Source organism: Camelus bactrianus, chromosome 15 (assembly GCF_048773025.1).
Source record: "Camelus bactrianus isolate YW-2024 breed Bactrian camel chromosome 15, ASM4877302v1, whole genome shotgun sequence".
NCBI classification, from domain to species: domain Eukaryota; kingdom Metazoa; phylum Chordata; class Mammalia; order Artiodactyla; family Camelidae; genus Camelus; species Camelus bactrianus.
Window position 1 is genome coordinate 29984076 of NC_133553.1, and position 24547 is coordinate 30008622.

The following is a 24547-nucleotide window of genomic DNA, read 5'->3' on the forward strand; positions in this document are numbered from 1 at the left end:
TAGGGATTCCACAGAACAGTGGTTGATGGGGGCAGACCAGAAGGGATCTTTAAGTGCGGTCACTACCTGGCACAACATGTGAGAGAGAGAAACCTGGCTGGCATGACGGGGGAAATGACTTTGTGTTCTCTGGCATCTATACCAAGATCCTAACATAGACTAAACATTTGATCCTTGTCGCCTGACTACATAAACACAAGGTTAGGAGTATAGAATTCAGAGTTGGTAAGTATAATTCAAAATTGAAGTCTAGTTCATCGTTTTAACTTTAATCATATATGTATTGTTTCTTTTCTTATCAATATAAAATCTCAAACCTTATGAATAAAAGTTGTTTTAAATCCTTTTCAAAGTAGAGTGTAACATAAATAAATATAAAAAATAATGTCTCTGACTCTTATACAGTCAGTTTTTACATTTACATGTGAAGTGATTTTTCTCTTTAAAAAACTCATTGTCCATTTAATTATTCTAACAGTATTTTCATCCTAACTGATCTCTGTGATTTAGTAAAGGATGACTAATTTTATTTTACAGACACAGAAAGTGTAGAAACACTAAATAGCTGATGACTCCTGTGCTTTGTTTAGATGTGGATGCTTTTATGATGGCTGTGCTTCTCTATTCATTGACTACAGTGTTTAGATATTTTCTAACCATAGGGAGCTTCTTCCTCCCTTATGGTTGGAAAATTCGTTAGGGTAGATTTCTTACTGTTTTCTGTCCTTTTTAGGTGTGAAGTTTTTCAACATGAGTGGCCTTGGGGACAGTTCATCTGACCCTGCTAATCCAGACTCCCATAAGAGAAAAGGATCGCCATGTGACACACTGGCATCAAGGTAGGAACACTCTTTTCTTAGTCTTTTTCTGGCAGAGTTGCTATATCATTTTCATTGTCACTTTATCTACTTCAAGTTTACTGGCCTCCTCTGAGTCCCTCATACTCACCACTTTCTCTTCCTTCCCCAGGGCCTTTCTTTATACGTGCTGCTCCCTCAACCAGTTTGCTCCCTCTCAGTTTCCTGTAGTCAACACACATGCATTCTCCAAATGCTAGTTTAGTCATTCCTTCCTTAGAGGGAGCCTTCTCTTCCTCCCATAACTATTAGGAAGTTCTCCAAATCTCCCCCACTCATGTATCTATTTCACATGTATTTTTATACCTATAATCCGTAATTTTCAGGTTTTTACTAGTGTGCTTATTTTGTGAATCCTCTGGATTTTCCACTACATGCTAAGTTGCCACTTGAAAAGAACTACTTGTCTGTTGCTCACCATTTTATCCCTAGTTCCTAGCACAATGCATGGTTTATATATAGTAAGAACACAGTAAATGTTTGTCAAATGAATAAATAAATCCATTGTACACCGTTAACTGCTACCTCAGAACATTATGGTATTATTGGGACAAAGAAATAAATTGTTATAATATCAAGATTTTAAAGAATGAGCATTTGTGGAATTAAAACTTGTGTTATAAGGAACATGGTCATCTTAAATAGGCAAAAGAGAATTATAGCTAAGAAGACTCTAACAGATGCCAGACAGAGAAGGAATCTCAATCAGATCAAAAGAGCAGCTTCCTACCTGAGAGAAAGAGTTGGAGGTTTTCTCCATTTACCTTCTAGGATCTAGAGCAAGATTTCTCAACCTCCACAGTGTTGACATTGTTGGCAAGATAAATTCTTTGTTGTGGGAAGCTATCTGTATATCATAGGATATTTAGCAATATCCCTGGCTTCTATAGACTAGATACCAGTAGCACCTTTTATCACTTATGATAACCAAAATGTCATATTAATTGTGATAACCAAAAATGTTTATCTGGGGACCAGAAAAGCACTATGGCCCCAAGTTGATAATCATTAATCTGGAGCGTAAAACAATAGAAGACTCTTTTGTCATTGGATTACATGTGCTTTTTTTCTCATGAGGGGACAAAGAAAGAATTTTAATAGGAGAGTGCCAGGGCTCCAGACTAGAGAAAGAAAAGTGACTATTTCTCTTAATCAGTTCAGAGAACTGTCATAGAGAGATAATAATCTAAGTACTCATAATCATAGATAAGTGTCTAGATGAAAGGAGGAATGCTGAGATCAAGTGCAATCTAAGTTTGTGTTGTCAAAGTTAATGTGCTTGTTTATATCTATATATAGGTCAGTCCTTCTTAAAGGGAAATTTAAGAATAAATAAATAAAGCCATTACCTTGACATTACATTTTTATTTGGGGGAATTTTTAAAAAATTTTTATTTGTTGGGGGAGGTAGTTGGATTTATTTATTTATTTACTTTTAGAGATGATACTAGGGATTGAACCAAGGACCTTGTGCATGCTAAGCATGCTCTCTGCCACTTGAGCTATACCCTCCACCCTATTTGGGGAAATTTTTTAAATCAATAAAAGAATAGACTAGGAAACTGCGTATACCCATCATATATAATTGATAATATTTTGCCATATTCTTAGTATTTTTAAATATTTTATCACATTTGCAGTCTTGTTTAAGTAGAAGTAGTAAAATGATTAATGATTAAATTTATTTAACTCTAATTAATTCTTTCAATCTATTTTTAATAATTATGTTTATATGAGTATCCCAATATAGAATGTTTATTAAATTTACATATTATATGATACTGTATATATTTTTCTACAATATACTTTTTCAGCATGGATCTTAAGATATAAATATACATAAACAGTTCTGTTAAGTTTTGATAAATATTGTACTACATGAATATGCCACATTTGAAAAATCTATTTTCCTCAGATAGACATTTCCTATGGATAAACAACATTTTTGTTACAAATTTTCACTCTTACAGCCAGCTCTTCTGGGAACACCTCATACACACCTCATATTTTATATACATAAGAGTTTATTTAGGATCTGTGCAGATTTTTATGTTAACTGGGTAATTACCACATTGTTCTTCAAATAATAAGCATTGAGAGTTCCTTTTTACTCATGTTTTAACCCACACTATTTTCTCCTCACTTTAATTTTTTGCCAGTCTGGTGGGTGTGGGGTTATAATTTTAAGTACATTTCCCTGATAACTAGATAAGTTGATCATGATTTTTGTTTTTATTGTTTTATTCGTTTTCCTCTTCTGTGAATTTCCTGGTTGTGTCTTTGGCCATATTTCTGCTGGATAGTTTGTGCTTTCCCTTTTTATTTGTAAGAGTTATGTTTAATTTTCTAGCTAAATTTCTACTCTTTTTGTGCTTATATTTGATGCAAATATCTTCTCCCAGTCTGTTTATTTCTATTTACGATGTCTGTTGAGATACCTTAGAACCTAGGGTTTTTAAAGGGTCTTGTTTAAGAATTGTTTTCCTCTATCTCAAGGCCTCAAATATATTTCTGTATATTTTCTTCTAATATACTTTTAGAGTTTTAACTAATCGGAAATTTATTTTTCTGTATGGTATAATGTAGGCGCCTAATTTTTTTCCCTATATAGAATGTCGGTGATTATAACCATATCCTTTCCTTTGCTTTTGTGCTGTTACCTTTATCAGAAACCTAGTTCCTGCATAGATAGGCATCTGATTTTGAACTTTCACTTAACAATCACCTTTATATCTGATGGGGCAAGTCACTCTTCCTTGTTATTTTTCAAAATTGTTTTCCCTGTTCTTGGTCCTTTACTCTTCCATTCAGACTTTAGAATCAGTCTTTTAAGTTTCCCCTGAAAAAAATCCTGCTGGGATTTGGATTAGAATTCCATTACTTTTATAAATTAAGTTGGGGAGAATTGACATTTTTATTTCCTAGGTTCTAGAGTGCTCTTATTTATGAATATAAAGGCTTTTCACTTATTCAAGTCTTCACTGTTCTTCAATAATAGTTTATAATTTTCCCCTTTGAGTGTCTAGCCCATCTTTAATCAAATATATTCCAGGGTACCATAGAATTTTTATTGCTTTTAGAAGTATCATTTTGTCTATTGCATTTCTAACTGGCAGTTATTTAGTGTTTAGGAATGCTAATGATTTGGGGGTATTGATCTCAGACCCATCCATTATTCTGAACTTTCTTATTTATTTTAATAGTTTATGTGTAGATCTTGTCTTTTTTGTGTGTATACATAATCACATTACAAATATCAAAAATTTCATTTATTTTCCTCTTCTTAGATGTCTTAAAGATAATTATCTTTGCACATTTGCTTTAAAAATATTTGAAAACATTCTCTCCTTCAGGTTTAAAAGTATGGGCTTTGGTTTTAATTAAGTGATATTTTTGATATGGTTAACTAAAAATTTTTGACTTTGAAATTGAGTCTGTACATGTGTACCACCTTGTAATACTTCTTTTGGTTTTGCTATTAGAATGCTATCTCGCCAAGCAGATTGTGAACTCATTAATCATAAAGAGCATATGTGAGTTCTCAGGATATTGCCAGCCCTGTGTATAAGAGCTCTAGATAGGAGAGTTTCTCAGTAATTTTTTGGTGGGGTGAGATGTCTTGAATTTCCTTCCTGTTACCTCTTCTCCATTTTTTAACTCTTCTAGGAGAATGAGGATTAAAATGCCAGTTTTTAAATGGTAAATAGCTGTGCCTTGTGCTTACTTAACATTTCCAGTTCAGCTCAACAAGTGCTTTATTAAATGCCTACTATTCAACCAACACCACGTGCACGATGTTATAAGGATATATGTGAAGTGTGAAACATGCTTTCTGTCTTCAAGAAGCTTACAAATCTGGTCATGACACTCATTCTCTTTCTTATTCTGGGCTCTCCCTTGCCCTGAAAATAAATAATCATAAAGTGATGATAATAGATAACATTTATTGAGCTAATAGTATATGGCAGGAACTGTGCCAAGCATTTTATAGGTTATCATCTTGTTTAATCCTCACAAAACCCTATAAGGTAATTGTCATTATCCCTGTTTTACAGATAAAGAAATGGAAGCTTAGAGAAGTTAAATTGCTGTTAAGTAACTTTTCCAGGGTTGCTTAGCTAGTAAATAACAGAGGAAGTTTGAACTTGTGTTTTTAAGCAATCTGTCATGTTCTTTATTACAGTATATGCAAGAGCCCTTGTGATCTGTCTCAGACCTCATCTCTTGCCCTTTCGTTTCTAATCATCTGTGGTTCAACCATACTGAGCTATTTATTGGTTCTTTAACTTGACATTTTCACTCTCACTTTTACATTTGAAGAAGGTGTTTTTATCTTTTAGGATACCAGTCTCTCCCCACCACTAGGTTTAGACATCTCATTTCTCTAGGTGCCATCTCTGTGTGCTTCTATAGTACTATTATAATCTTGTCACATAGTTTTATGATGGTTCCTTTTCTTTGTTCTCCCACTTTGCTCTTGGGGCTATGACTAATTTACTCCTGGATGCCCAGGACGCAGTACATGATTATCTGGCACATAATAAAAGTATAGGAGCATTTGGTAGAAACATAGTAAGGTGAAGAAAAAAGATACATGAGAAGTTAAGTCTTATTAGCATTAAGTAACATATATGTAATGTAAATAGAAATAAAGTGGGTAAGTGAGAAGAGAAGTGTAGATGGCCAAAGTAATGAAGCCTTCTTTTCCGTTAAGGTAGAATTTGTTTTGTCATCTCCATCTTTCCTTCAGTTTTGACCTTATTTGAATAAATCTGCTCTCATTTTCTACTCTTGCTTGCTAGTTACTTCATTTCATGGTGATTTTCCTGGTCTCATTCTTAGGGCATTTTATAGACACCTCTCACCATTTCATTACTTTCAGCTTCTTGCTTCCTTTGTCACCTCTCTGTCTGATCCTGCCCAATTCTATTACTCTTAGTTTTCTTTTACTCTACAGTGGTTTCGAGCATTTTGGTTTTACATAAAAGTTAATGTCAAAAACAGATTTGGGAGTCCCAGCAAGTGAATCCAATTTACTCATGTTGGAATTCAGACCCATAAATTTAAACAAATCATACTTTAGACTGAATCTACTTAATAAGTCGAAAATAGTCAGTTTCTCTAAGGTAAAATCAGATGTCCTCCAAAATATTGTCAGGTTACAGAACTGGAGTTCTCTAATACCTTGTATATATCTTTTTTTAAAAAAAGTATGTTACTCATTTTCTTCTTACTTCATTTTCAGTGCCTTGGTGTGAAATTTGTCAAAATATCTCACTACAATAGTACTTGCTGTGAACATTGTAAGATAAAGTTTTACTAAGTAAAATGGGATTAATTTCTCAGTAATGAAATAATTAAAAGTTAAAGACAGAACTGTGATTCTTATGGTTTTAAAATCTGGTTTTGTTTTGGGATGTGTACCATTTTGTAGTATTTTGTTTCATGTAGGTAAATACATTCGATTAGTTGACTTGGCTCTTTTCAACTTACTGAGTCTTTATGTAAATGCTTTCACTTTTGTAGTTTTTTTGTTGTGAAAAGTAAATGGTATTTTAATTGTTGCTAATTAAGAACTTTTTAGCAACTGATCTTTCCCTCTTATCACTTCTTTTTTTCTACCATTTTTATATGCAGTCAAGTAATTTTGATTGTTTCTTGTAAAACAAAGAGCTACTTGTGACCAGTCTTTCTTATTATGTTGATAATAGAAAAATTTATTTAAAGTAGTACTTTACTGTCTGTATGTGTTACATAAACATGGTGCCTGATGACTTGGTTAAATAAACAAGGGGTAAAGACTAGAAAACAAAAGTGAACAATATTCATCTGATATGTTTGAATCAATGTAAAGTGCTAGCTGTTTGCACTGTTATCCTTTGTTATCATTATTTTGCTTTAAGGTAAATTGAGTTTGATTTTATTTATTACATTAATGAGAGCTTATGCATAGTTTTTTTTCTAATTTTTTTAGAACAAAATTGTATACAACAGACATTTTTCTCTGTACCTTTGTCTCTAATTATTGATATACTGTTCTTTTTATTTTACGTTTTGGATGGATGCTTTTTTCTTTTTGATGAGGACTGTCTGATCATTATAAGAATCAAGACTTTGTCAGATTTCTCATAATTTATTTGAACTCTAGTATAGTCTGCCCTGCTTAATTTACAACAAACTATTTGAAAATTCAGATTTTCTATTATAAAAAGTTATTGTTTAGAATGGATAATAATTTCAAATTCCACTAGTATGTGTACTGTATGCTTCTTTTTAATATCTAGTATTCATTGATTATTTGAAATATTCAATGTATATATATCATTGAGGAAATACATCTATGATAGCAGTTATTTGTATGTATTTTAGATATTTATTTATATTGTTTCCTGAATCTAGTTTTATAGTCTGGATAAAAATACGAGTCTATAAGTATATAAATATTAAATATTTGAACATAAAAGAAAATAAGATGGTAGAAATGTACAGTAACTGGATTTTCTTTGTGTAACAGCACTGAAAAGAGGCGCAGGGAGCAAGAAAACAAATATTTAGAAGAGCTAGCTGAGTTATTGTCTGCCAACATTAGTGACATTGACAGCTTGAGTGTAAAGCCAGACAAATGCAAGATACTGAAGAAGACAGTCGATCAAATACAGCTAATGAAGAGAATGGAACAAGGTAAAACAAACAAACAAAAATCCTTGGCTTTGTATTTTGTTTTTAAGACATTTACAATATGTGATTTTGTTGTTAAGAAATTGCATTCAACTTCATAATTTTATTAAACATTTTTGTTTAGATGCTGTTTATTTTAGAACGTGAATCTGAGACCCTTCTTTTATAGCAAAGTGACTTACTAAGTTATCTTGAAAACTGGTTGCCTTGAAAGATTATGAGACCCAGTATCATAGGGGATGGAGTCAGGACATTCAAGTTGTGGTATCAGACCTGAGGCCCTGGCATAGAGTTGGGAGACAGTAACTTAGAGGTAGGAAAATCCCTCCATCTGAATAATAAGCTTGTCTCTGCCTGGGCTCTGGGTGGAGGAAACAGTCTTCTCTGAGAAAACCCTGAATTACTTTTACGGTGCATGTTTAAACTATCCATATTTACTGGGGACTCCATACCACAAAACCCCTGGGTTGCCTACCGGAAGCAAAAGCAACGCATTTTGGAAGAACACACTCATACCTGGCCCCATCATATTCTCAAAGATAAAGTGCTTCTGAGGGGGATTTTATTCTAAAATCTTCTATAACTTATGAGGAAATAATCTATAGTGAGTAAGAACACAAATAACAAACAGAAGGACTAGAACCTAGAGAACTTCAGATGAATAGCAGCAATGTGAAAAAACTATAAATAGTATGTTTTAAATGGTTAAAGTGATACAATTTTAAGATTTTAGGAGCTAGATAGTCCAGTGACAGCTAATTTAGCAGAGAAGAGAAACTGGTATTTTAGGTTTTCAGAGAGGAGAGCCAGCAAGAGGCTGGATGGTTGCTGCTCAGTCTGGTAACCCTGGCAGCCTGGCTAACACTCCCTCAGCTGAGGATGGGAGGATTCCTCTGGGGAAATGGAGCAGTCCAAAGGGAAAGACACATAGACACTGACAATTTGGATTGATCCCCAGATGAAAAAATCAGCTCTTTGCCTTGGCCCCACTCTTCACACAGCTGCCAGCCAGGATTTTAATACCTCACTTTTTAATAGGAATAAAAATCCAGATATTTGAGGAAAGTCTGTATTGTAAAAGAGAACATATCAGGCAAACGAAAAGAAAAAAAGAGAACTCAGAGGAAGAAGAAGAAAATGTAAAACCATCAAACAGCCCCTCAGAGACAAAAGGGAGGATCTTTCATCTGTGAAACAGGAAAAAGATGCTATAAAATGAAACATTTAAAATAATAAATAACTTTTGGAACTTAAAATCAGGATAGCTGAAGAAAAACTTTACCTCATTACCATGTTTTTTACTCTTTGCCTGCTCCTACCCTCCGCCCCAACCACACCAGGCACTCTCTGCCTCAGGTATTTGCACTGCCTGTTCCCTCTGTCTAGAGTGCTTGTCCCTGGCTATACACAAGGTTCACTCCCTCATCCCTTTTATGTCTTTGTTCAAATATTTCTTCTCATTGAACTTGTCCATCACTAACCTAATAAACATACACACCCCTACCTCTCTACATCTTCCTTGATTTATTTTCCCCATGGTATTTTTTACATCTAACATATTACACATTTTATTTATGTATTGTCTGCTTACACTCACTAGAGCTTCATGAGAGTGTGGATTTTTGTTTGTTCACCATTGTATCCTCAATACCTAAAGCAGCTCCCGGCTACGTAGTAGACTTTCAGTGAATATTTATTGAATAAAAGAATAAAGTATTGAAAGATAATTTGAAGAAATTCCTTAGAAAATAAAATAGAAAAACAAGCAGTGGAAAACAAGAGAAGGATAAAGAATGTATAGGATTAGTTCAGGAGATAAATTAGTTCCAGAAAAAGAGAATAGACCAAATAGAAGGGAAGAAATTGTAAGAACTAATACAGAAAAGCAGAAACAAAAACAATTCACAGAATTAGAGAGAGATGGGTTTCCAGATTGAAAGCACACATGTAATGCCCAGCACAGTGGGGGTAAAAAAACGCACACCAATGCACAATGTCCCGACACCAGAGAGAAAAAACGAGAGAAGAAAAAAACAGACACATACTAGATTACTTTCAGAAGGGTCCAGATTTCTGAATAACTAACCACTGAAAATGAGAATTCTGGACCTAGAGTCCTGTGTCCATCCAAATGAAATATGAGCTCAAAATAAAGACATTTTCAGACCTTAAAAGCCTCAAAAATGTTACCTCCTATGTACTTTTTTCAGAAATACCTATCAAGACCAAGATAATAAACCAAGAAAGAAAGGCATAGATCTTAACCCAGGGAAAGTGTAGAATCTTAACAAAAGAAAGGTAGAGGAGACCCAGGATTACAGTTGAGCAGCAGACTAAAAAAGTGGCCAGTTCTAATTAGAGAAGGTGGATAGAGACTCTAGGAGGAGTATTTTTGTGGGGAAAAAATGGAACATATAAAGTATCTGATAACAGACCACATTGAGAGGAATTTCTCAGCCCTGGAGGAGAGTTTAGAGATGAGTCAAACTTTACAAAAAAACTAAAACACAAAATATGAGAATTATAAACTATAGCACACACCTTGACTCATTTGTGAACTATTATTTCTGTAGCCATAGTAACATAGATATTAAATACTGACTGCTCTAAAAATTATTGTAAGTATACTTGGAAGAGGGGAAATGTGTGTCTAGATGGTTGATGTAAGTAGATTAAATTCTTTCCTTTCATGATAGCATGTTAATAGAGTTTGTTTAACATGGACACAATCAGAATATAGCACATAAGCATGTAATTGAGAAATGTGGAATGTATTAGAATACAGGCAAGGCTAGCTGTAACAAGGGAGCCAAAGTTCAGTGGCTTTAACAAGATAGTCTAGGTATGTGTCAGAGGTTCAGTTTCCTTCCAACTCTTTTACTGTACGTTCCTAGGATATTACCATTATCCATGAGGTCGTACATGGCTCACCTGTCCACATCCCAGCTGACGAGGAGAAAGAAGAAAACAGGAAGGCATGCTTCTTTCCCTTTAAGAACAAGACTCAGAAATTGCATGTCACTTCTGTTCAACATCTCTTAGGCCAGTGATATGGCCACTCCTGCCTTAGGTTTTGCCTAAATTTTATATATGTATGTATATATATATATAGAGAGAGAGAGAGAGAGGGAAAGAGAGAGAGTCAGTTTACAATGCTGTGTCAATTTCTGGTGTACAGCATAATGCATTAGTCATACATGAACATGCATATATTTGTTTTCATATTTTGCATAAAATTTTAAGTGTTTTGCTTTTCATGCATAATTACTTAATGCACTTGGACTTGATGGTATGTCTTTTTGGAACTATTTTAAAAACCTGTCTTCTTGTTACAAATGATGAAATGATGAAGGGAGTATGTCTTAGAACTAAAAGAGAAACTCCTGTATCATAATAATAAAGAAAAAAAACCCCAATTTTTTAAAATGGGCAAAGGCTCTGGATAGACATTTCTATAAAGAAGATGTACAGATGACTAATAAGCACATGAAAAACATGCTCATAGTTTGACTCACAATATTAGCCATGAGAGAAATACAAATTAAAAACCACAATGAGAGACCACTTTGGAAACCAGTCCAATAGTTTCTCAAAATGTTAAACATAGCGTTACCATATGGCCCAGCAAGTCCACCTAAAGGTCCACTTACCTAAGAGAAATGAAAACATGTCCACACAAAAACTTGTACACAAGTGTACATACCAGCATTATTCATAAATAGTCAAAAAGTGGAAACAACCCATACACCTATCTGCTGATCAATGAGTAAATAAAATGACGTACACCTGTACAGTGGCATATTATTTTGCAATAAAAGGAAGTGAAGTACTGACAAGTGCTTTACCATAGAGGAATCTGGAACACGTTATGCTAGCAAAAGGTGCCAGTCACAAAGGACTACATATTATATGATTCCATTTATATAAAATGTCTAGAATAGGCAAATCTGTAGAGATGGAAAGTAGATTGATGGCTGCCTTGGGTTTGGGGAAATGAGGAGTGACTGCTAAAGGTTATGGGGTTTCTTCTTGGGGTGACGAAAATGTTCTAAAATTTATTGTGATGGTGGTTGAATAACTCTAAAAACCATTGAATTGTAGGCTTTAAATGCATGAACAGTATTCTGTGTGAATTGTAGTTCAGTAAAGCTTGTATTAAAAATACTACATGAGATAACATTTAACACCCATTAGATTTGTAAAAAATTTAAAACTCTGATGATATCAAGTGTCACTGAGGATACAGAAAAACAAAAACTCTTGTATGTTACTGGTGGTACAACCTCTTTAGAGAGCAATTTGTTAATCTTAGTAATGTCAAGAATACCCAGACCCTATGATCCAGCAATTTCACTTCTAGTATTTCCCCTAAAGAAACTGTCACAAATGTGCAAAAGAGGAAATACTGAAAATAGTTTATTACAGCACTGTATGTAGTAGTCAAAAGGTCTACCAGTAGGAGACTAGGAAGTCAGCTGTGAGTTACTCATATGATACTGTACAGTGGTTCAAATGAGTGAAGCAAATATATATGTTATCAGAGTAGCTAAATTTCAAACATAACATTGAGTGGGAAAAAAAGTATGTTGAAAAAATCTCTGTATTTTTATGTAAACTTTAAAACATAAAATAATAATATATACATAAAATCATACATATGTAGTTGAAGTATAAAAACATGCTTAGTGATGATTATGTTGACCTCAGAATGCTGGTTACTTCTGAAAAGGAACAAAGGAGGGATGGGGCAGAGCTGTAGCTCTATTTGTAGCATTTTATTTATTTAAAAAGGAAGGACCTGAAGCAAATATTGTTAACATCTGTGAAGAATAAGTGGTGACTATGTGTATGCGATGTCACTTTCAGTGTTTCTAGAATATTTGAAATATTTCATATTTTAGAGTAAAAAATGAATCTCTATATTCAGTAATACCATATTTGGTTTTTGGTGAACTAAGTAATGTGACAGATTAGAAACTTATTTAAATATGATGCTGCTTTAAGATGATGGATGATTCCAAATCATTTAGCAGTTGCAGTTTTATCAGTCAGATCATCATGACATTAATGTGAAAGGTTAGCTAGTTCATGCAGGCTCACAGAATCATATCTTCACACTCTCTTCAATAGCAATTGATTAAATCAGAAAAGGAGAAAGAAAAATGGAGGAAATAATTATTCTTTTACATTTCATCCATTTCTTTAAAACTTTTGGTGTGGACTTTTAAAAAAGGCTATGTATGTATTTATACCATTTTTTTCCTTTTGCTGCAACACTGGGCTTAGTAGGTCAGAATTCAAATTCTCCTGCTGCCACTTATTATATGATTTGGGACAAATTACTTAACCTTTGTGAACTTCAATTTTATCACCCATAAAAGGAATATAATTAAGATTAAATGTGAAAGTGCCTAGATACTGAATAACTGTTATTTGAATCTGAAATTAGGTGAATCTGTGTCTTCATAAACTTGCCATTATGGAAATGAGCTCTTTTTGGATGTGTGACTTTTTGTTTCTTTGTTACAGAGAAATCAACAACTGATGATGAAGTACAGAAATCAGACATCTCGTCAAGTAGTCAAGGAGTGATAGAAAAGGAATCCTTGGGACCTCTTCTTTTAGAGGTAACTGTTCTCATCAAATCTTTGTTCTAGCCCAGTTTGGTTTTTTTAAAATCTTTTTTACATCCAATTAGTAAATTATAAAACAAGTAAACTTTTAAAGAACTTTTAATAATTATTTTATTTTTGAAACTGCTTTGACAGTTGTTACTATTTCAAATGTGAATAACAAACATGAGAAGTTTTCATCAAGGTGTTCTAATGGTCAGATGGAAAACTAGCCTAGTGTCTGGCTTTGCTATTTATTGCTGGGGTAGTAGGACCAGTTAGGAAAATAAAACTTAGAATTACTTAGCTAGCTAGTGCTATTTTCTACTGTAGAATTTCATTTTTGAGTAAGGGCCACCTCATTTTATTGCAGTAGATGTTTTCCTGAAAAGTTTTCTGACTAAAAATTTTAGATTGTTTATGTAGACATTGTAAAAGGACTTGCTACTTTAATGACTTTCTGTCAAACTTTTAAAGCGAAGAACCTTTAATCTTGAATTACTTTGTAACTGCTGTGTAACTTTCACACTGTTGTTTCCTATCTAATCTTCACTTCCTCTGTTCTCAACACAGATGTTTTGTTTCCAAGCAGGCTTGTCACCTTAAGTGCTCCCTTCTCATACATGAATGTTTAAAAATATTTACCTGCATGTGTGTACATAACTCATTCCCCACAAATTAGGCTTTTCTATCTCTAGGGCTAATTTTAGTTTCTATATATCATATTTATTATATACATATATGTGCTTAAATATAAATGTATTTGTATGTAAATATATGTCTGTATATATATAAATTCTCTTTTCCTTGTCCTACTTCAAGGCCCTCCTTTCTGGTGAAGTCTTCCTGACAACTCAAACATGTATAGGTCTCTTGATTTTCTAATCCTTTTATACATTTTTTACTATTAGCCTAACTATTCCTCTGTTTTTATGTTAACTATAATTCTGTCTACCAACACCACTAATATGAGAACAGTCTCAAAATTCAATTCTTGGTATTTTAGCCCAAGTAATATCATTTGCTTCATCTTTTATCTCTTTACAGACGACACCCAAATGTGTACTTCTTGCTTTAACCTCTTCCCATACTCTATGCCTGTACTTTTAACAGGCTGCTAAATATTTTTGACTCTCTTATTAGCAATTTACCCCTCAAAATGTAAATTCTTTATTTTCCCTTCATGTTATACAAGCACTTCATTACTTTAGACTATTGGTTTTAATGATTTTTATTAGGGGAATGAGCATGTATTTTATAGAGTTGTAAAATATAAAAAACATTGGCCATTGAAACTGGATAGCAACTACTCTCTAAGTGAGTGTATACACATATACCTGGGAGAGGGGGAAGCTACCACATGTGATGGACTCTGAATTTTTTATTCTTTTCACAACCCATTAACTTGATTGCATGATATTTGACTGCCTTTTGGAAATAGTGTTATAATAAATACAGTGAAAATGTTAATGGTAGAATTTATGTGGTATATGCAGATGCTCACTACAGAATTATTTCAACTTTGCTGTATTTTGAATTTTTTAAAATACAAGCCATTAAAGGAAACTAAAGAAAGAAGAGTACTTTAGGCTCATTTCCCACCACCCCATCTCTTCCCAGCCTTGGCACCTGTCACCACCTCACTACTTGGTTACACTTGGGCCCTTCCTGCAGACTTGATCCATCCTAGCACTTAATACCTGTCTCCTTTACTCTACAGGGCGCTAGTGGACTAGTCTCTTCATATCTTCTAGGTTTTCTGTGGGGATTCCATCTACCTTCTTGGTGCACCAAACTTTAAAACTGGCCTAAGAACTTTATATCTCCTTTAAATTCATTAAATATTTATTAAATGTATTTTCTGCATATAATGCCATTTGAGTTACTGAAGATGTTTAAGGTATAGAGGTTCTTGAGATTTTTGGAGTTCTTGTAGAGAAATGGTAATTATTTAAATCCTAGCTTTACCACATGTTCTTCAGAAACCACAGAGATCGACAAGGAGAGAAATGGATTATCCACAAACTGAAAACACCAAACTGGAGCCAGAGAATACTACTAAACCCTAACCCTGCCTCGTTGCCTTAAACTTTATGAAATCTAATCCAGGGCAGCTAAGAGAAGAAATGGTAGGAAAGCCACCACGAGATTGTCCATTGAATCATGTCCAGGCTTCAGTCCAGAGCTGCACTGTTCAGTAAGACAGTCACACATGGCTGTTCAAAGTTAAATACAATTAAAAATTCAATGCTTCAGTCTCACCAGCCACATTTAAAGTACTCAGTACCCACATGTGGCTAGTAGCTACTGTATTGAACAACACAAATGGAGAACATTTCCATCACTGCAGAAAGTTCTGTTTGACATCAGGCTAGAGGGACTTGCTCAGGTGGAAGATCTGTTCATCTAAAAGGTGATCAAATATCCACCATATTGTGAGAAATTCTCACCGTACAGTTTCCACTATTTTTCCCCTTCCCCTTTTTTAAACATAAAAAAAGGTAGCATGAGTTAAGAATAAAGTATTGGAGGTAATCTCCTCACACTTAAAGAGATAGTGGTATTAGAATTTACTCAACAAAGATTTGTTACTTGGCACACAGTAAGTACTCATCAGTGCAGGCAGTTTTTTTAAAGCTCCTCATTCTCCATTGCTCTTTGCTGTCTAAATTCCTCTGCTCCTGTTCAAAGGTCTGACCTAACACTCCTTACTTCCCACTGCTTGAAAAGAAAAATTACATTTCAGTCACCAAGGTCTCCCTAGACTTGCATATGCATCAGGCCTCCTACCTCACTGTGTCCCATTCGTTGCTGTGTGGCTCTTGACTCCTTTCATCACCAACTCCTTCTTCCTTAACACACTTCACGAGCCTCTTTTATAAACCTGTCTCTTCTCCTGTCTGCCTGCTCCTTAGCCTCTCTCAGATTTCTCTTTATTTACCTACTTCTTAAATGTTACCATCCCTCAGGGTTCTGGCCTTGGATCTTTTCCTTTATTTTTTAAAAAAATTCTGTACACACTTCCTGGACAATTTTATTGACATCTGTGCCTCACTCTGTATGATGTATTCATGTGTGTGTGTGCACATGCGTGTGTATGCATAAAATACCAATTAGAATTCTCTGATTTCAGGGAACAGACATCAATTCTGACTAAATTAAGCAAATATGAGTTAATGGGACGCTGTTTGGAGATCACAGAACCATGCTTGAAAATAAGGTGAAACCAAGGCATCTTAAGAAGGCTAGAAAGCCAAAACTATATGAATGGTCTCTTCGAAAGAACCGTCTGGACAGTGCCCTGCTGCCAGAATGAATGTGTTCCAGCCATGTTCATTTTTTAAATAATTTTCCTTAAGGTTCACATTTAGGGAGGAAGTTTCCTAATGGCCTGGTTAAGAATCCCATGAGATTTTATTTAATGTAGAAGTAACTTCCCAAAGGAGGTCAGATAGTCTGTGAAAGAGGAGAAGATGACTGTGGTGAAAAACAAATAAACAAAAACCAAATGATACTCTATGTACCTGTAAATCACAAATGTCTTGTCTTTAGCCCAGATCTCTCTTCAGAGCTTCCCTTTCATTATATCCTACTGCCTTTTGAATGTCTCCATCAGAAAGTGCCTTGGTCATTTCAAATATAACATTTCTAAACCTAAATTTATAATCCATCCCTTCACCTTGTTTAAAAAAAGTAGAAAAAATAGAAGACTAGATTTTTTCCCCCTTTGAATCCCCTTTCTCAAGGAAACCAGAAACCCTAAGTCTTTAAGGAAAGATCATCCCAAGTGCCCCATCCCCACAGCTTCTAGAGGTCACCAAGTGCTGTTTGTTCTGCCTGTGTAGAATCTCTATCACTCTGTCACTTCCACTGCCATTGCCTTGATTCAGGTGCTCATTTGAAGTGGAATGTCACATATCATACTAGCACTGCAGCTCATCTCCTTGTTTCCAATCCACATGCCACACCCACTGCCAGAAGGATCTTTGTTAAAGCAGATCACGTCGTTGCTCTCCTGCTTAAAAACCTTGCCTTAAAGGTGATCCTCATGGCCTTTAGGGTAAAATCTCTCTCTCTCTCTCTTTTTTTTTTTTTGCTTTTCTTTAAAGCTTTTTCCAAAAAAAAAAAAAAAACCATTTTATTGTTAAATATATCACAAATATGACAAGTGCATACAAGATATTTTCTTTTTGTTTTTCTTTCTTTTTTTTTTTTTAAAAAAAACCTCTGAGCTGTTTCCTCTGTTTTGAATGTCTTTCCCTACCCCTTGTCCACCCAAGTTACTGCTCTGTGTCCTTCAAGCCTTGGCTTATGTACTGTGTGGCCTCCTCCCAGGAAACCCTACCAACAACAACCATCCTTTTGCCCATTTGGGTGCTTCACTCTGTGCTTAACTTTTATGAATTCCTCTACTGAACTATAATGTAACTATGTATATTTGCATTTTTCCCTCCAGAGACAGTAAAATTGTTGAAAATATGTATTTTATTCCCAGGATTTTGTCCAGTGACTGCCACTTAGGTGATACTCAGTGAAGCTTGTGTAGTCATTTAAAGCCAGAGCTCTGTGAGCAGCCTTGGCCAGTGTGAACCCTGCAGTAAGACCCAAGGTGGTCCTCTTCAAAGAGTGATATCCTGGGTAGAGAGAAAACCCCTCCGATTGATAACGTTGTACTGAGTAGAGAGGCATTTATTATCTCTTGTGTGCAGCTCAGTGTAAGTCCAGTTATCTTGGAGAAATAGGAAGATTTCTTCCCAGGAGCACACTTGGAAGTTAATTATATGCACAGCATATGAGGGAAACTTGTAGAATAACAGCAAGTATTAGCAGCTTATATTAATCAGACATACTTTTAGAAATCAGAGATGTTTGTATATTCATAGGAATAGTCTCAAAGGATATTCCCTGAAATGTTACCAATCTCTTAAGGGTAGGATTTTGGCAAATCTTATACTATCTACTTCATTATCATATTTTTAAAATTTTTGTAAGAATGTATTTCTTTATAATTAAAAAACAAAAAATGGGCATTTCCAGCAAAAGACAGGCTGTCTGCATCTCAGGAAAAGGTCAGCAGGACAACTCTGCAACCATGGGGCAGCCTTTGTTAACCTGTTTTCTAAGCCAGCTTTTTCTGGGGAAGCTCAAAGGAAATTTGATGCCCCAGACTTCTCAGAGGAAACGATGTGTCCATGTAACCGAGGCCAGGCAGAGACCTGGTGAAAGTTCTACACTCCCTGTAAGGCTGACCAGCTGCATATTCCAGAGGCCAGTTACTAGAATAACTTCCCAGCTTGGCAGTAAGGTCAGGTGTAGTCAATGGGAGAACTTGGAGAAGCCCAGAAAGTCTCTGGAAACAGGAGACCACAGGGACTCCAGGCCTACTGCAATGAAGGAGAAGTCCTTTGGATTTCACAGATACCTTAAAAACAATTGCACTGAGTAGCCCAGGTAAATCCCTGGGCCTTCCTGGTGCTCAGAGTCTGCACACCAGCCCTTCCTTCACCACTGGCCAGTCTTCAGATTGGACAGAGATGTTCCCAGGAGTGGGTCTGGGTCTGGGTCTCTCGCAGCCTCTCTGCAGACAACAGGTAACTTCCAGAGACATTGAGAGACAGATAGGGAAAGTGAAGAAATCAAGGGAGAGGCTGACTGTGGCTTTGAGTGTAGACAGGGCCACTAGGGAGGCAGAAAGCAAGGAGCTAAGAAGGACACCCTAAAAACTAGATGAAGAAAGGAGAGGGTAGTGTTGAAGAAGCTGGGTGGTGTGGCTTCTGGAAGTGGTTCACCATGAAATGGCTGAGTTTTTTTACTTACTTGTCTTACGATGTCATCCTTGTTTCTTGCTCTGAACTATGATACTTTGTTATACCCATACTGTTCTTTAGTAAACTCTTTTAAGAGACCAAAAAGAGAAAAATAAAGTTAAATTGTATTCACACTGATTCAGTTAATAGCTAAGAACATTTAAAAGAATTTTTAGATCTACTTTAAAAAAATTGATACATCTGTATTTCAGTTATTCCTATTTTTACATAAGCTGCAAGATAAGTATATATATATAGATAGATAGATAGATAGATAGATAGATAGATAGATCGATCACTTGTTATGAAATTTATAGCTAATATAACTTAAAAACACAGTTAATTAGATATGAGGGTGCTTTCCTATGCTTATCTAAACCCAGAATAGATTAGCAAAGTGTTTGTCTCCTGTGGAGATTTTTAGATTATTAATCACATCCTTCTCCCTTTTGTATTATAAACTAAGTGAAAAATTGTTACAATAGTCAGGTGGAATAAAAATAGCTTTATTTCTTTTATTTCTTGTTAAAGAAAATATTAGCAGTACTTTTAATGAGAACAATGTGGTTGTGCTTCATTATTTTTTAAAATCTTGATTGAGTGCTTTGTGATGCAGTGATTTGATAGTTCTAAGTTCAGTGTATTTTAATATTTGGCTTAAATAATCAGCTGAAAAAGACACCTCACAAAAATAAGGTAGATTCAAATAGAAAAATATATCATGGGCTGAGTTTACTAAGTTATGATACTTGAAATCTTATCTACCAATTATGCAAAGGTTTTTCTTGAAACCCCATCTTTTTTTAATCTCAAACAGTGCTTCTCAAAACTAATCAAAATATTTTAGGGGGGTGGGTATACCTCAGTTGTAGAACGCAGATTTAGTATACACAAGGTCCTGGATTCAATCCCTAGTACCTCCATAAATTTTTTTTTTCTTTAAAGATACTGTGTTTTCAGGGGGAGGGTATAGCTTAGTGGTAGAGTGCATGCTTAAAATGTACAAGGTCCTAGGTTCAAGACCCAGTACCTCCATTAAAAAAAAAAAAAAAGATTAAGATGTTGCATTTTCCTTTTCTGAAAAATGGATTTTTATAGCCCACTGAAACTCTGATTGGAAGATTTTTTTGAGCAGGAAAAAAGGTTTTTTTTAAATGTTTAAACTGAGAAGATAATTTTTAAAAGTGATTTACATCATTTTTAGCAACAAAATCATAACTATGATAAGATTTCAAAACATCTACTTTCACATGCTGTCTCTATAACATGTGTCTTTTTGAAGGCAGTTTACTTTTTATTCATTGTTAAAATGTCATCTTTACCCTGAAGGAACAAAATTAAGTGTGTTTATTTGGAAAATATCTGCTGGGTAGGATATTATCATTACCACCTGTCATAACAGAAAAGGTCAGCAAACCTGGAACACTTGCTTTTTTGAAAAAGGAAGATGAGTAGCCCATCAACATGTTAGACGGCTACTCTAGGTCTTTTGCCAGTAACCAGCAAATGAAGGATCTTTACATCTTGGTACAAAATCCTGTAAATGTTCTACTTTTTAAAGGTCTCATTTTTATTGTTTATGTACATTCTATAGCAAGAAAACTGCAATATTTTGCAATAAGCGGAGTATAAATAAGTAAGGTGCCACTGTCAACCTCTGCATTCTGGATCTTCTTTCAGCTTCCAAGGTTTGTGATATATGACTGTTAGGACTGAGTGAGACACTAGGGTGTCAGTATGTTAATTAAGTTTAATTTCTTCCTTGTGTTTTAGATTATGCTGTAAATAGATATTCTGACTTTTCACCCTTGCAGCCCTGTGGATGTTACACTCCCCTTGGGGCATGTACATCTTCGTTTGGAGATCCCTGGCTCCGTCTCAGTGCATAGGAGGCCCTCTGTGATTTGGCTCCTGTCCACCTCTCCAGACTTGCTGCCTGCGTGTGCCATGTGCTGCAGCAACTCCAAAGTGCTCTTTTGTTCCATTATGTGCCACACTCTCTCCTCTGCCTAGAATGTTTTTCCCTCATTCCTCCTCCCCCCTCCATTATGCCTTTTATAACTCAGGTCAAGGTCTGTAAGGAGCCTTTCTTTGCGTCCTCCACCTTAACCCCAAATAGGTATCCTTTTTTGTGCTCATGGAATATTCTGTGTGTGCCTCTGATACTGCGTTTCTCACTAGTATTTTACAATGCTTATGTCTCTCTCCCCCGGTACCACAAGTTGCTTGAGGGTCGACATCAGGTCTTAACCTGCAGTTTAGAGATGTTTATGACTGGTGAATGAATCGGTAACTTATTTCACATATGCTACCATAAAATTTCTTTCTAAGGAAGAGGGTTGACATATTTATTCATGCCTACTTGAAACATAAGTGTGCAGTCTGTTTAAAAATCCTGTTTCCTCCACAGAAAGCATGCAATATTAAATCTTCTATTCTGTCCCCCTTTTTAAAACTTGACATGTATTTCTGATCTCTTTTTCAATAAAGTATATGTTTATTTTTCTTCTATCTTTTAACCTCACAACCTCTAAATCCTTTTTTTTTTTTTTTTTTTTTTTTTTTTTTGGCTTTGCAGGCTTTGGATGGATTTTTCTTTGTTGTGAACTGTGAAGGGAGAATCGTATTTGTGTCAGAGAATGTGACCAGCTACTTAGGTTACAATCAGGAGGAATTAATGAATACCAGTGTCTACAGCATACTGCATGTGGGGGATCACGCGGAATTTGTGAAGAATCTGCTACCAAAATCGCTAGGTACAAAGAAATGTGTTTTTTAAAGGAATATGAACTCTCTGTAGCTTCTCCTTACATAATATATCCTATACATTATTATTATATTTGTAATATGTAGTATTATTCTAATATATGTCATAACATATTAAAAGTATTTTTAAATTTAATTTCATCCTGAGATTAAATGTGAAGGAAGAATGTAATCAAATAGCTGATAGAGAACATTCCTTTTATCCTTTTCCTCTAGATTATACCACAATCATGTAACAGTGTTAGGAGGCAGAGCAATTGGTTGCCTTGCCACAAGAAACTTGGAATTCCCTCTGTTTTCAATTTCAGTTATGTCCAAGAAAGAGACAAATGTATATTATTCCCACCACCTTGCTCAAAGAAAAGAAAGGAGGGAGGAAAGGAGAGAGGAACAAAAGAGAGGAGGGAGGAATATATTTTCATATTACAAACTTACTAAAATTAGCATTTTTGTATGTAAATGATTTCAACTCAGGCATTCCAAGTGAGGTTGTTCACTGCCAGAGGAGCCTAGCTAAGAGGACGGGTGGGGGTCCAATTTCCAGCCTGTGGAAATTCACTCACTAAGCCACGTGCCTACTCTTTAACCTGTATGTACTCCAGAAGTGAGGGAAGGGTCTTGGCTAGAAATCCTATATAACTAAATCGCATACGCAAATAAAATGTTATCCATAGCTCTTGATTTTCTACGTTGTTCACTCGATGAAATGGAAGCTTTATTTTTTCTTTGTAAAGGTAGTGTGTGTTTATAGTAACTGGGGGCCTGAAATTATTTCCATTAAAATCACTCGTTTGATACTCGAATTATCAAGGAATCTTTTTGCATTTGTTATAGAATTTTGTAATGTAAATGATTTTAGAGATAATATAGTGGATTCCTTTATTTTAAAGATGAGGCAAAGATTAAGTTATTAACCCAACCTCACAACTAACTCAAAGCAGGACCAAGACTACTTACTCTGGTATATGTTTGTTTCCATGATTTCCTCTAACAGTTATAGCTTGATGAGATAGTAAAAAGGAATGGTTCAATGGAGAGGATATGGTAAGAAAACTGATGGGAATGGTGAGAGAAAAGTCTTAAAAACTCTCTAATTGCCACCATGGTTTGAATATAACTTTATAACTGGGAAGTAGTAACTCGCCACACAGTGATTCTCACTTGAAATGTGCAGATCGTTTCTATAACTGAATTCAGTGTTCTTGTACTGAACCGGGTAACATTTCTGTTTTAATAATCATTTTTATGTAATAATTTATTGATTTCCCATTATATTCTAGGCATTGTAGCATATAAACTGTGCAAATAAATTAAAATGCAAGAAAAAAATGATCATAGGAAGCCAAGATTGGTCTCTATCTATTTTAAATATTTTTTTGAGTCACAGGCTCATTTGAGAAACTGACTCCTCTCCCCAAAAAGGTGCACATGCACACAGTCCATCCTTAAGAATCCATGCCTTCCAGGTTAATACCCCTGCTTGACAATGGACCTAAGATTTTCAATCAGTTTTTCATTGCCAGGGAATAACAGGAAACAAATGGAAAAACTCACTGATAACTGCTGTAAAATTCTGAGCAAAAGAGCAATAAGCTATTAATTTTTAATTTTGTTTTTAACTGTTTATAAAAGCTGTTAATGAATTAGGATATTTGTAAGACCTCATCTTTGAGGGAGGAAATCCTGTACAACTTCTTGCATATTTTACATTTTCCTAATTGGTAGACATTTAGATTTCCTAAGGAAAGTAAGTATCCTACTGCCTCAGATAACGTTACTTCTGAAAAGGTCTGCCTGTCTTTTAGTCTGCGTATCTAATTAAGCAGATGGGTAAAGGTATGTCTTTTGTATCTTCAGAGTTTGTACTTTTTCACCTTCTTCACAGACATATAATCAATTTTTCTTTCACAGTAAATGGAGTTCCTTGGCCTCAAGAGGCAACACGACGAAATAGCCATACCTTTAACTGCAGGATGCTAATTCACCCTCCAGATGAGCCAGGTACCGAGAACCAAGAAGCTTGCCAGCGGTATGAAGTAATGCAGTGTTTCACTGTGTCACAGCCAAAATCAATTCAAGAGGATGGAGAAGGTAAAACAAAGGGTGATTTTAAGGTGTTTGATTGCTTTTTCCATGGCTCTAGGAACAGGGAAGGAAATTGATTATAAACTGCCTTCTTCGGATAGTATTTTTGGTTACTGAATTGTGTATCATAGTGGATATTCAGTTTGCTGTGTGTTTCTTAATACTTAAAAAAAATTGTTAGCATCTAGAATTACCCCTTTAAAATGCCCCCCAAATTCTCAGTTTTAAGCTGGCATTCCCACTGAAATGTCAAATTCAAACCAACTTGCTGCCTAGAAATAAGAGATGTAACTAACTGCTGCCAGTTGGAAATGTACCAGATGCAGCAGGCTGTTGAACAGCTCCGATTTTTAGAAAGTTTCAAGCTTAGAGTGTACAGAACATTGGAGAATAGAGTTAGCATTTTTGAGGCCATACAAGGTAATTTATAAGGGAAAAGCTTATGAACAGATGAAAACACAGCTGAAGCTCTAATATGAACAGGGTATCAACGTGGTATTAGTTAAATACGTTACACTGGATGAATTTTCCATGTGAGCTTCAACTGAACTAAGTTAGGAACACCACAAGTTGGAAACTGGAGTTAAGGACGAGGGAAGGTAGCAGACGAGAAATCAGTCAGGTGCAAAAAAAGGCAGTATATGTAGTGGGTCTCACCAGGGAATGGGTGCCACAATCAACTGGGGACTTTTTACAAAATACACATTCAAGTCTGTCTTATATGATTGAAGTCTATTCTTAA

At 35.1% G+C, this 24547-nt stretch overlaps 1 protein-coding gene across 6 annotated transcripts in view; it reads left to right on the forward strand.

Moving 5' to 3' along the window:
• NCOA1 (nuclear receptor coactivator 1) overlaps positions 1 to 24547 on the forward strand; it is a 212366-nt gene that overhangs the window by 130118 nt on the left and 57701 nt on the right. For all 6 annotated transcript variants that reach the window (XM_074341748.1, XM_074341750.1, XM_074341749.1 and 3 more), the window contains 5 exons: positions 734 to 839; positions 7372 to 7538; positions 13065 to 13162; positions 21533 to 21710; positions 23632 to 23811. In XM_074341748.1, the coding sequence (XP_074197849.1) occupies positions 751 to 839; positions 7372 to 7538; positions 13065 to 13162; positions 21533 to 21710; positions 23632 to 23811 (712 nt within the window). In that variant the 5' untranslated portion in view covers positions 734 to 750. The remainder of the gene's footprint in view (positions 1 to 733; positions 840 to 7371; positions 7539 to 13064; positions 13163 to 21532; positions 21711 to 23631; positions 23812 to 24547) is intronic.